At 37.8% G+C, this 13,385-nt stretch overlaps 2 protein-coding genes across 4 annotated transcripts in view; both read right to left on the reverse strand.

Annotated features, from left to right (window-relative positions):
• The window catches only part of Rnf13 (ring finger protein 13), a 115,062-nt gene that overhangs the window by 63,766 nt on the left and 37,911 nt on the right, over positions 1 to 13,385 (reverse strand). The gene's annotated exons all lie outside the window — the stretch shown is intronic.
• On the reverse strand, positions 9,862 to 10,242 carry LOC113175570 (ATP synthase F(0) complex subunit C1, mitochondrial). The gene has a single exon (XM_026379875.2). The coding sequence runs from the start codon at positions 10,240 to 10,242 to the stop codon at positions 9,862 to 9,864; it is 381 nt and encodes a 126-aa protein (XP_026235660.2).

Raw genomic sequence — 13,385 nt, forward strand, 5'->3', positions numbered from 1 at the left:
AGCTTCTGTACATATTTCAGGAACAAAATGCATATGTCAGCCAGGCCAGGTGGCACACACCTGTAATCCCAGCAACTCAAGAGGCTGAGACAAGACGGTCACGAGTTCAAAGCCAGCCTCAGCAATGGCGAGGCACTATGCAACTTAGTGAGACCTTGTCTCTAAATAAAATACAAAATAGGGTTGGGGATGTGGCTCAGTAGTTGAGTGCCCCCAACCCCTGGTACCAAAAAAAAAGCATATGTCCTCCATTTATTCATAGAATAGCTCCTCTTCTTGATCCCATCAAGCACTTGATTTTGCTTCTTCAGGAAACAGAACTGCAGACATCCTTCTAACAATGAATATTTGTTTTACTTTTGTTATACTTATTTTCTGCTTTCTTTTCTGTCTTTCTGCACACACTAACTCAAATTACATAATATAGTAAATCTTTTTCAACATACCTATAATAGCAACTGAACTCAATCTATATATAACTTAGAAGCCATGAAGCCAGATGTGGTACCATGTACCTATAATACCAGATACTCAGGGGGTGGAGGCAGAACCACTTGAGCCCAGGAATTCAAGGCCAGCCTGAGCAACACAGCAAAACCCTTTCCCCCTGACACTGCAAAAAGGAAAAAAAAAAAAAAAAAGGACTATGGCCAAATTTCCCATGGTAGGTGATAATAACACCTTCATAAATGCCACCTAGCAACAGCAAAGTGAAAGATATCCCAGTTTCACAGCTGGTGAACTGTAGGGTACTAAAATGCACCTTAGAACCAGTGAAATAGGATACAGACACATGAGAAGATTCTGAGAGTAGAAATGGAAAAGAATGTTTACTTTTCAATCATTTTGAATCTATTGTTAAATCTATTTTGACAAGCATGTATTATCTTAAAACTAAAGAACATTAATAAAAACAAACACACGAGCTAAAAATTCTGAAAATAATGATTTTACCTTAAATTGACTTAAGTCTTGAAAAAAACAGGTCTTAGAGTATTAAATATTATCTTTCTTATTGATTATACTAAAATAAATAACTTCCTAAAATATTCCTATCCTCCCCTCGGATGTAAGTCATTAAAATCAAGTTTACATTTACTTTCTTTCATCCACAAAGTCTATCAGGCAGCATGAGAAACTTGGCCAATTAGAATATTGCAGCTGTAGCCAGGTGCACATGCTGTGTCACCCAGAGCCAAGCCCCATCATCATCGTTAAGAGGACTTTGCTCTGCAGTAAGAGTCCTTGTCACCTCTAGCATCAGCAGAGCACATTATGCTAATATGTAATCACCCTAAGAAAAATTGTCAGTGCCCAGGAGACTCCATGCCCAGCTTTCTTCTCTTGGCTGCTATGACCCTCTGGTGACACACAGGTGCTGGATGGCAGCAGTGTGTGCATACAAAAAGTGGAATCACAGACTTTGAAACTCGATCACAGGGTACCAATCTTTATAAAAACACTGCCAAGCAGTTATCCAAAGTGGTTTGGGTTACCAAGTTTTAACTGCAATAGTCAAATAACTTAAACATAAAAATCATACTAACGTAATCTTGTTTTAATGCTTCAGAATATATTTAGTTTAGGGTAAATGTAATGTAAATAATTACTTTTGTTGACAAGTTAAAATGGTTAAGAAGTCATAAAGAGATAAGTCAAGAGATTTTCTAAAAGATGTTTCAGGCTGAACAGAGCCTCTGGATTCAGCACCAGTGAAGATGTTGGGAATGCCAAGAAGGAAACTGGCAGCAGGCCCCTGAGTGTACCTCTTGCAGTAAGAGTGTAAAGCACAAATGGGAGGAGGCAAGAAAGGTGGTAAGGTGTCTGTGGGTACCTGAGAGAGAGCACAGTGACGGCCAATAGCAGGGGGCTGTGGATCACCTCACGCTGGCTGAGTCAGGGCCCTCCGCTCCGTATCAACACCTCGCTCTAGAGTACACCTGTGCAGCAACTATGAGGTGACTGCTACTATCATCCTTCCATGCACAGACAAGGAGACTTCTCAAAACAGTGATGGAATAAGCCAAAGTCTTATAAAGTAGCCATGCAACCTCAGAGCTCAAGCCCCAGACCTACGCTCTTGGCCACTCTGGGACACAGTCTCAAGGCCCTCCCCCACCAAAAAAAGAAAAAGCACACACTGAATGAAGAACAAAATGGGCAACAAGGAATGGCTTTTATAAAGATAAACCAAGAGGTTATGAACCTTGATTCCAAAATTTTATATAAATACTTTAAGTCACAGTGATGTCAGTGGAACCTGTCATATATGTTTTATATTCAAACAGAGACCAAAAAGTTTCAAGTGATCAATCACACTTTGTAATCAGCTGTCTTTCCTAATGTGAGACAAATGAATTTATTTATATCAGCTTTCTGGAATGTTAAAAGTCCCCACTGTCTTTTTACTAATTCTTCATTTATTTTTTAGATCATTCTTCCAAAATCTACAGGTAACTTTCATATATGCAGAACATTTAACTTTTTTTCCCTAGGCAGCTGGAGATCCATTTTTTTCTTATGCATTAAAACGTCCCTTCAGGGCTAGGTGTATCATTCAGTGGTAGAGCACATGCTTTGAATGCAGGGTTTGATTCCTTAAAGAAAAGGAAAAGATTTAAAAAAAAAAAATTTACTCAGATAATATTAAATTCCTTTAAATAAACTCCTTTTCTTCTGAACACACTAGTCTCATTTTATGAGGTTAATGGATAAGAAAGAGTTCCTGACCAAGAAATTTAGGTGTTGGAAGCCATGTATAAACTACGAGTTTGTTTGAGCCAACATAAGACAGGCAGGCTACGTTATGGGAACTACTGGGTGAAATCCCCCAGCTCGAGAAAGCCAGAATGTGCTGGTGCCTAGGTTCAAACGCAGATGCCTGGAGATAGGCGTAACCTGCCCCAAACAACATGTTTGCCCCATCTTTACCCTGTCTTCCTCAAGAAGCCTGCCACACTGAAACCTTTTAATGTATTTCCCCTTAAATAAAGGATTGGGGCCTTTTTTCCTTGTTCAGTTCCAGTTCCTAACAGGGCTGGAAGACCCACCAGGCGAGCCACTTTTAAAACTATAATCTGCCTATTGTCTTTTGTTCTTTATTATTTTTCTGATCTTTTTATCTTCCCAGTCAGTTCACACCTCCAAAAAAGAATCTGCTCTACCAGGGTGCTGGTAACACTGGCATTTAAGGGTTAACAGATTATTAGTTTTTAATTATTTTTATTAGATTTTTAAAAAGCACAAACTGCGTGTGATACAACGGCAGAGAATGAGGCAATTCTAACTACAAAGGCAATCATCGAAAAAGTGGCACAGGACTTGTTCCTAACACTTCATATTTCAGTTTGGTAACAAAAACTATTTAAGAGATAATACTCAGTTGATCTGGCCAATGCAAGTGACAGGAACCTCACACTTAAACCTGCTCTAGACGTTCTGTGTCAGTGCATGCATGCATCACAAAACTGACTTCAGTTTCTGGCAAACAATCACAGTTGTTTCAACAAATTTGACCAATGTTTCTACTATGCTACAATTCTCCCATCTTTTAGGACTGAAGGGAAAAACATTAGTGTATTATTTATTCCAAGCTCCATGCCCACTTGCAAATTTGATAGCCATATCTCCCATGTCTTTCTGCACATCACCGAGGAAAGCACTAAATAAGATGGAAATTTGAAGGTATACAATAATTTTAAAATTAAATTTTAACTGAATTAAAAGAAAAGATTTAGAAAAATCCTTTCACAAATACGACATTACATTTATGCTGTCTCAATATTACATCTCACTTTTTACACTCAGCTAGGATTCTCCCCAATAACTTCTTTGGGTTATATGTTCTACTTAATGAATTATAGTTTAAATTTTAATGAAAACGATTATAAAATATCATTTTTAAAAGCCATTAATAAACCAAGCATGGTGGTACATGCCTATAGTCCCAGCTACTCGGGAGGCTGAAGTAGGAGGATTGCAAGATCAAGACCAGCCTCAGCAATTTAGAGAGGCCCTGAGCAAGTTAGCAAAACCCTGGCACACAATAAAAAACAGAAAGGGCTGGAGGTTTTAGTTCAGTGGTAAAAAGCCCATGGGTTCAACCCCCAGTGCCCTCCCGTCGAAAAAACAGCTCATTAATACTACAAAAGTATTAAAAGAAGCAGGCCTCATCAGCCTGAAACAACAAAAGAAAATAAAACACAACCTAGCAAAATCTGCAGGACACAACTAAAATGTTACCTTGGGGAAACTTTTAGCAAGACTTCAAATCAGACTTCATTAACTTTTGTCTAAAGAAACCAGGAAAAAAAAGGTCAAATTAAGCCTAAAATTAAAGTGAAGTGATAAATGACAGCCACTCTCTTCACACCAGTCCTTTGGATGTACATTATTGTGGACAAGTAGATGGCTTTAAAGGGTTGGGGAACTCGCCAGAGACAGAATGGGCATGGGAAGCCCAGCTGCTCCAGCCCAGGAGGAGCGCCTCACCTTGGCAAGGCAGCGCAACACCAGGGCCAGCCCAGATCCCACCCTCCCAGCCCATCCCTAACTCTGGCACTGTGCTCACAGTCACTGCTCCTCAGTAAAAGCACACATCTCATTTAAATTATTAGCATTCTCTTCTACCTTCCTATCACCTCCCATGATATCTGCATGTGACAGCAAGTGGTGTGAAAGTCTGAGTAGGACTTACAGGAAATTCAGGTGACCTAAGAAAGCTGGCTAGCAAACACACTCGAGGTGCAGAACACACAACAGCTGCACACTCCCAACTCAGGCTCAGCAAACACCTCCAGCCTGACTTTAGAAAAGAAGTTTAGGCTCTGAGATGATAACTCTCCCAAGAACACTCAGCTGGTGAATGGTGATACTGTCAAACCCTGAGCAAAACAGAATGATGTTCCTCTTGTCCAAAACTTGTCTTTCAAATTTAACTTAAATAAAAAAAAGAAAATGAAGTAAGATCAGTGAGACTGAAGATTTTCCTTTAATATTAGTTGCTACATGAAGCCAATGATGAAGATGATATCTGGGCTAAACAAACCCATTTGGAAAAGAAAAAAGTTCAAGCCACTTAAAATAAATTGCAAAGTACCAGTGGAAATTTGTAGCATAAAATTAAAGATAGTTTTATATGTACAGAACCAGTGAATATAATTTTTACTTTATTTCAATACTTTTACCCAATCAACAGATAGTACTATAATTATTTATTAACTTTAGGAAAAAAATTCCTTGTTTTATAAAGGATTCATTTTCAGATTTCATGACAAAGAAAATTCTCTTAGAATCTACTGTATGCCAAAGACCACAAGTAACATGTCTGTTGCAAAAGTTCAACTTGGCAGAGAAAAGAGCAGTCGGATGAAAGCTGTGCATTGAGTGAAGCAGTGACCCACAGTCCTTAGCCGCTCAGTTTCTCTCCCTGCATGCCACCTCACTCCTGGCAGCCCTGCTGCTCAAGGCTGCTGACCTGCTCAGCTCTCACAAGACATAAAATAAGATGAGCAAGGAGAACAAAGGAAGCTGCTTTATCTCCAACCTACCTCTTACTGTCAGAAAACAAAATATAACCTGAAGATTTGGGGTTTTATCCTCAACTTTCTCCACAGAGGCCGTGAAGTCCAGCAGAAAACAGACAACATAACAGAGACTAAACACAGCAGAGGCCAAGCTCTCAGGCCCTAAATGTGATTTTCATGCTTATCAAATAACACTAATGAATACATTAGATAGCAAATATATATTTAGAGATTTGGGTCATTTCCTACTTCATAACTTACTCCAAACAGGACAACCTGTTTGGATTAATTTCAGTTTTATTTCCTCTTTTTACTTAAATATTCACTTATTAAAGTATTTATTAATCTTCTACTATAAGACAGGCAGTGCAGGACGCAGCCTAATGGCGTGAGGTAAAGACAGAGATCATGTTCTCAAAAAATCTGCAATTCATGCCAGACACTGTCCAGTCATCCCTTTGGATCATGAGGAGTTGGTTCCAGGACCCCCTAAAGGTACTAAAATCTACAGACGGTCCAGTTTCTTATATAAATGGCATGGTATTTGCACAGAACCCATATGGCTTCCTGGTACTTTAAACCATCCCTAAATGTCTTGTAGCATCTAAGACAATGTGCTTACTCTGTAAATAGTTGTCATTTGTATCATTTAGGGAATAACAACAAGAAAAAAGTACATGCATGTTCAATATGGATGCAATTTTTAAAAAATGGTTTTGACCCGCAGTTCCTTGAAACCATAAATGCTGAGCCCACTGGTACCGAGGGCCAACAGCAGCAGGCATATGCAACATAAAGAACCTGCTTTTGTGAGAACCCCCAGGGTAACCTTTCCCTTCCTGGCTCTCCATTCACCAACTTACTAATTTGTAAATATTGAATATTGGTAAAATTGTTCTAATAGGAACATGAGAAAATGACCCAAGTTGGTGATCATTTTGAATGCACATCCTTCCAGTGTTTGATACAGTTGAAATTCAATTTTTTTAGATGAATCAGATTTAAAGACAGAAATCTCCTTTGTATTGAAGCAGTATCACTACAACAGCGGAGGTTTATAAAAGAATATCTTGTTTCAAAGGATTAGGGGAGCCCATTCATTTGAAGCATTTTCATCATTAGGTAAACCATGACATGCAGATTACTGGAAAGAAGAGGAATTTATGCTACAGCTTCATGATGCTTGGGCAGCAGGTACACCTAGCCAGACACCAAGAGCCTACGTGCTTATATGAAACTCAGGTGCAATGCATAGGGTTCTCTATAACATGTCTCAATATTTGATAGGTCAATTTAAAAAAACCATGTAAGATGTTATAATTTGGCCAGAGTGAGCTTTTAATTAATGATTTAAAAATCATGAAGAGATATTCTACTTTCACAACTTCCATAACTAATTTTCGCCATAACTGGTCGAAATTGTTTTAAAAATAACCATTTATGGTCTCTGAAAGTTGTCCTAGGGCATACAGCAAATAAAGAAACATTTAATCATAAAATAATAGGAAACCTTCATGACACTGAGTTTGACAATGATCTTGGTAATTATAATAAAATTATAAGCAACAAAAACAAAAAATAGAGAAGATGGACTTCATGAAAATTAAAAGATTTAGAGAACTAAAGGACACTTTAACAGAGTAAAAAGGAAACCCACAGACTAGGAGTAATAATTTGCAATCACATCTTTGATAAGGGATTGCTACTCTTAAAATGGAAAGAACTCCTATAAATCAACAACAAAAAGCCTGATTAAAAAGTGAACATAGGACTTGAACAGATATTTCTCCAAAGACATACAAATGGCCAAAAAGCACATGAAAAGGTACTCAACATCACTAATCTCTGGGAAATACAAATCAAAACCACGATGAGATACCACTCTATACCCATTAAGATGGATGCATTAAAAAACAGAGAAAAATAACAAATGTTAGCAAGGATATAAAGAAATAGGAACCCATGAATATTGTTGGTAGGAAGGTTAAATGGTGTAGCCTCCACGCAAAACAGTATAGGACTAACTCAAAAAAAAAAAAAAAAAAAAAGCAGCAGCTGTGTTTAGAGATCTCGTGAGCATGGAATAGGGTGAGAGCAAGGAAATTTTTCTTCTTGATTTTTCAAGGAAACAGAGAAAATACTTTAAGACCTCAGAGTGGAGAAGGATTATTAAAAACACAGAAAATGAAGACTATCAAAAAGGTGTCTGCATCAAAATTCCAGTTTGGGCATAACAAAAGGCAATCTAAGCACAGAGTGGAAAACTCCTGAAACTCACAGCCAAAGGACCGAAGGGCTCTAGTCTGGATTTCTATAAATCAGTATTTTAACAACTGACAAGCCAATCCAAAAGTAAGTTAAAAAGAAGAATTTGAACAAGAAGAAACTGCTTGATCAATAATCCTATAGAAAGATGCTTCATCTCACTGGTAATCCTGGAAATACCAAGTCAGAACAAGCTGCCATCTCACATCCACCATGTTAGGAAAAAGTCACTTCTGACAACACCAAGTCTTGGCAAGGACATAGCAAAACAGCAATACTTGAATTCAGTTTCCTTCAGTGAAGGAAGGAAGGGGGAAGCCACAACTCCAAACTCCAAGACCTCCTAGAATGTTTGATGTGGACTCTTGGCGATGAGCTCCCTGTGAGGGTCTCACTCAAAAAGGGGACCACACCATACAATTTCTCTTCGTCAGCTCTCTTCTCATTTCTGAGACTTTGGGGAAAATACTGATGCCCTTTTGATCTGAGGCACAACCACAGGTGGCAGCAAAAAAAAAAAAAAAAATCACAGAAATAGAAATGCTCCACAGTCCCAGCTGCTGTTCTGAAAGAGAGCTACTGTCTTCAGAAACACCAGCTCAGGAGCAGTTTGTTCCTACACTGTGAAAGGCTTCACACAGGCCCAAAGGGTTTCGGAGGCTGGTAGAAGCCCTGGGCCAGACTAATTTGGCCCAATGAGAGGGGGAGCTGGAACAGCACCTAGGAGTGTCTGCATAGGATGCTGACACAGTTCTATGTACACCTGCTGTGATTTGTAAGATGTCAAGTCCCTGGCAAAAGGAATTGGAGAAGAGAATGAAGATGAAGGGTTTTCAAACACGGCTCTAATACAAGAAAGTACGAGCCTCCAAAACAGAATTCTCAAAAATGTAAGATTCTCCCAGAGACTTATTTTTATCCATATACCAAAACCTGCTGCCTCTCTGCAGCTCCTTTATATTCACATGGATTAAAGCACTTCAGCCTGGAAATAGAAAACACAGTTTTCTGACAATTTTTTTAAAGAGTAGCAGTCACGTCCTCATATGGGCCTTAACCAAATAGACCAGTAATATTATAAACTAGTTAAGAATCCGATTCACTTGCTTTTTAAAAATTCTAACCTAGCCTACTAAAAAATAGAATTCTAAAAATCTAGAAGGTAAAGGGTAAGAATAAAACTAATAACCGCCTTCTTACTAATCTGACTACTAGAGAGAGAACTAATAAGAATTGAGGGTAGTTAGGGGGAAATTAAAATTTTATACTTATACTAGTGACACTATTTAATATATTTAAAATATTATTTTACCAAGAAAAAGAACTAGTATTTTCCAAAAATAACTATTTTATAGCTCAGAATAAGCTGTCCAAATAAATTATAAACTGATTGATTTCATTAATGACATACGTTGCAAAGTCTAATAAAAAGTTATCTAGAAAAGATATTTTTATATAAGAAACTAAAATATAAAACTGAAAACAGCCCTTTTCTAACTAAAAATATAAAATATTTTTTTAAACTAAAGGTCTATAACACTGGCATGCCATATCTTAATCCATGAAAAGATTCACATTTTTGCATTGAAGCTCAAATTAGCTAAAAATGTCCTTGGCTTTCTGATTCTCTTGCATCATTTTTTAAAAAAAATACAGGGTAGAAAAAAAGAGAAAATATGGGGGAAGACAGAGAGGGTCTCTGAATATTATTAGCTTAATGTTGGAACATGTACGAATGAATTGCAAACACAGAAATCAATTGATATGAGCTATTATGACCAATGCTTATGTCTTCTAGATTATTCTGATGGAATCCAGTGACATAAAGACCTACAGAACATGGAATACTAAGACCAACAGTAATTACCCCATCTAAACTCTCTGGGAAAAGTTTAAAAGGTCTCTCTCTCTCTCTCTCTCTCTCTCTTTTTTTTTTTTTTTTTTTTTTTTAGAGAAATGTGGTTTAATGGTACAGGTCAGCGCACTCCAGCACCAGTGGAGTTGAAGCAGCAGGGACCTGTGGGTGATCCCACAGAGCCTCACACAGCAAAGAGGATGAGGAAGGTGACCATCAAACAGAAGAGCCCCATGGCCTCAGACAGGGCAAAGCCAGAATGGCATAGGAGAAGAGCTGTTGCTTGAGAGACGGGTTCCTGGCATAGCCAATGATCAAGCTGCCAAACACAGTTCCAATGCCAGCCCCTGATCCGGCTACACCAACTGTGGCAGCCCCGGCACCAATGAACTTGGCTGCTGTGTCAATGTCCCGGGAGACAACACTGGTCTGGAACTCCCGTCTGGCCACCTGGAGTGGGGAGCTGCTGCTGCAGGAAGGCTGTTTAGATGAGTTCTCTAGTCTACTCAGGAAGGATGCAGACACAGGCCTGATCATACCCCTGGTACTAAAGCGCATCAGAGCCAGAGAAATGAGCAGTGCCCTGGTGGTCTGCATTTTTTTAGTCTCTCTGCTTTAGCCCTTGGTCCCAGTGCTCAGCACCCTACCCACGTGTCCTGGGGACTCACCTGTCTCTTAATAACCTCAATGCATTTTTAAATTAACTTGGTTATGTTTTTAACTTATTGGTTTTACAGACATTATGCCATAGTGAGCCACCCCACTTTGGTATCATCAAGTGCTCCTTGTAAACAATGAGTAGGTTGGTGTTTTTCATCCTGATTCTGAGCAATGGCAAAGCCAATCGTGCAACCACAGATGCTTTCCATAAGAATTCAATGATTTGGGCTGGAGTTAAGGCTCAGAAGTAGAGTGCTCGCCTGGCATGTGGAAGGCCATATAAAAATAAAAAATTAAATAAAGATATTGTGTCCAACAAAAAAAATAAATATTTTTTAAAAAAGAATTCAATGATTTATTTGAACATCATCTCTTTACTGTTCCCATATTTCACTTCTGGGTTTACCCTACATTGTCACAGTGCAAAAAATCAGATACTTAATGTTCTTTTTTCTTAGGCAATAAATAAACAAAATTATTTGTTTACATTTCAAACTATTTCTGAAATGTAAACTGACTTGACAGTAACACAGAAATAGAGGAGCACCAAGAAGACTATGGTTATCAAGAATTAATGAAACTCTTTTAAAACAAATTCACTAAGCAAAAAGGCTTTTCAGTGAGAAGGACAGTCCGAAATAAAGGCTGCCAGCTCACATCGTTAGTAATCAGAGAAATGCAAATTGAGACAAGTTTATACTTTTTGCCCATCAGATTGGCAAAAGTCAAGACACCGATAATTATCAGTGATGGCAAGAGTACAGAGATGGATGTTCTCAGACACTGTTAATTGAAAAGAATCAGAACAGCCTTTAGAAAAGTAGTTTGATAGTATCTATGAAAACTTTAAATGTATGTGCCCATTCTTCTTTCAGACCTCTATTCTACAGAAATAACTGGACTTCAGACAAGGAACCAATGTATCTGTTAATAGGAAACGACTAATAAACCACAATCATTCATAAGATAGAATACCATACAGTGCTTAACAGGAACTTGCCAGATTTACAGGTGCTGCTTGATAAGCTAAGAGGTACAAGGATTAAATTGCAGTGCAATGAAGCCGGCCATAAATTACTTGAGTGTCTTCTCTCAGTATGGCAGCCAGGAAGATTTTAGGTTTAACCTTGGGAACTATCTGTGGCTCTCCCATGCCATATATTGCCCAAGGCTCATGACCTTTACCTCCACTCTACTAGGAAGATCCCTCAAATTAACTCCGGAGATGAGCATAACCCATTGGGAACTGGACAGTTGACCTTCGACCTTTTTTGGTGAAGAACATTCTAAGGAAGGCCTTTGATGTTCCCCAATAGAAATAAAGTAAGCTCAGGCTCCATTTTGTCTTTTTAGTATATAAGCTCAATCCCATATGATTAGCTTGCCCGTCCTTGCCCCCGCTTTTTGAAATTATTTTCTGTGTCCTGTGGATTCTTTCTCCACCTATTTTTCTTAGCTTTTATTTCACAGCCAGCCCATTCCACCAGGGGAAACCTCATTCCCATCACCTGCTTAGGACACAGGCAGGATTGCAGAATAGCTATTATAATAAATATCTGTCATTAATGGTTCCCCAAATATTCTGAACCCCTCTCCTGACACCCTGATTCTCACCTTCCCTAAGTAGTATAAACAAACATAAACAAACCAAAAAAGAATACCATATTTCTCAGCCTTCCCCAAAGGTAGGTATTTCTCCAAAGTATGTGGCTAGTAATTACATGGCCTAGAGTTTGTCAATTAGAAAAATCCAGGTATTACATTTGGAAGTGATCATGTGAGAAAACAGTCAGGCAAAGGTTATTTTTTTTTTGGTTAGCTTAATGACAGCAGAGGCATAATGTTTGGGGATAAAATTGAAGAAGTTTTCTGATGAGAGAAAAGGTGGTAGGATAGTCCAGTGGCTACAGGATCCTTTGTGAAGCCAGTTCTACAAGGTGGTTGTCAGAGTATTCCTGAAACTGTCTGGAAACTGTTTTCCAGGCTGTGATTCTCTAAACATCATTACCCTTTATAAATCATTTTCTGGATAAAACTAGCTAAAATGGATTATATTACAAGAATTAAGAAAGCTTTTATATACACAAAGGATAACCATTTTTTTATCTTTATATGTTCAAAAAATTATGAACAAAAAATACCTGAAAAGCATCACATATTCAGAGAGATCTGAAGGTCCATAAGTCACTGATAAAATCTACTGCCAACAGGGAAATGCAACTGGTGTACACAGGTGGAAAGCATAACAGAAGGCTCTTCCATTTCTTTTGTATACTTTTTTTTACAATAAGATATCATTATATAATGTCAGGTATCTCTTCTTAATTTAAAATCTTAAAAAAAAAAAAAAAAGCTAGAAGCCAATATGCCCAGCAAGGCACTGGGTTTGATCCTCAGCTCCACATAAAAATAAATAAATAAAATAAAAGTATTGTGTCCAACTACAACTAAAAACAACAAAAAAAATTTTTAGACATGCATGCCATAAATGAAGCAATTCTATATTTTAAAATGTACACTATAGAAATTAGTGAATGAATACACAAGGATGAAAACATTCGTTGTCAGTAACAAATGAATAACCCAAATATCTACTATGAAAAATTAAACAAAGTTCAAATCCACTGTATTTAATGATAAAACCATTAAGCCATTAATAATAATAATAATAAATAATATAATGGAATACCTTTACTTGTCAGAATAAAAAAAAAATGACCTCGGCATACAAATTAAGGGAAGAAAGCAGGTTATAAAGTAGCAAGTTTCTAGTGGTGTTGGATAATATTGTGCAAGCATTGATGTAAATACATGAACACACACATACATCTACATATACATATACACAGAAAATATCCTAGAAAACAGATCTGAGATATTATATACTAAATGGTAACAGTGGTAGTGCTGACTACTACAACCACAGGAGAGCTTCACTTTCTTCCTCATGCCTTTCTTGATGTGTGTGCACTGGGACTGAATGCCAGGCCTCTCGCATACCTTGTGAACAGCTTTTTCTCTTTACAAACAACCACTCACGGTTTTTATGACGTTTTGATTCTTTAATGAAAGAACAACAG

Source organism: Urocitellus parryii, chromosome 2, assembly GCF_045843805.1.
Source record: "Urocitellus parryii isolate mUroPar1 chromosome 2, mUroPar1.hap1, whole genome shotgun sequence".
Taxonomy (NCBI): Eukaryota; Metazoa; Chordata; class Mammalia; order Rodentia; family Sciuridae; genus Urocitellus; species Urocitellus parryii.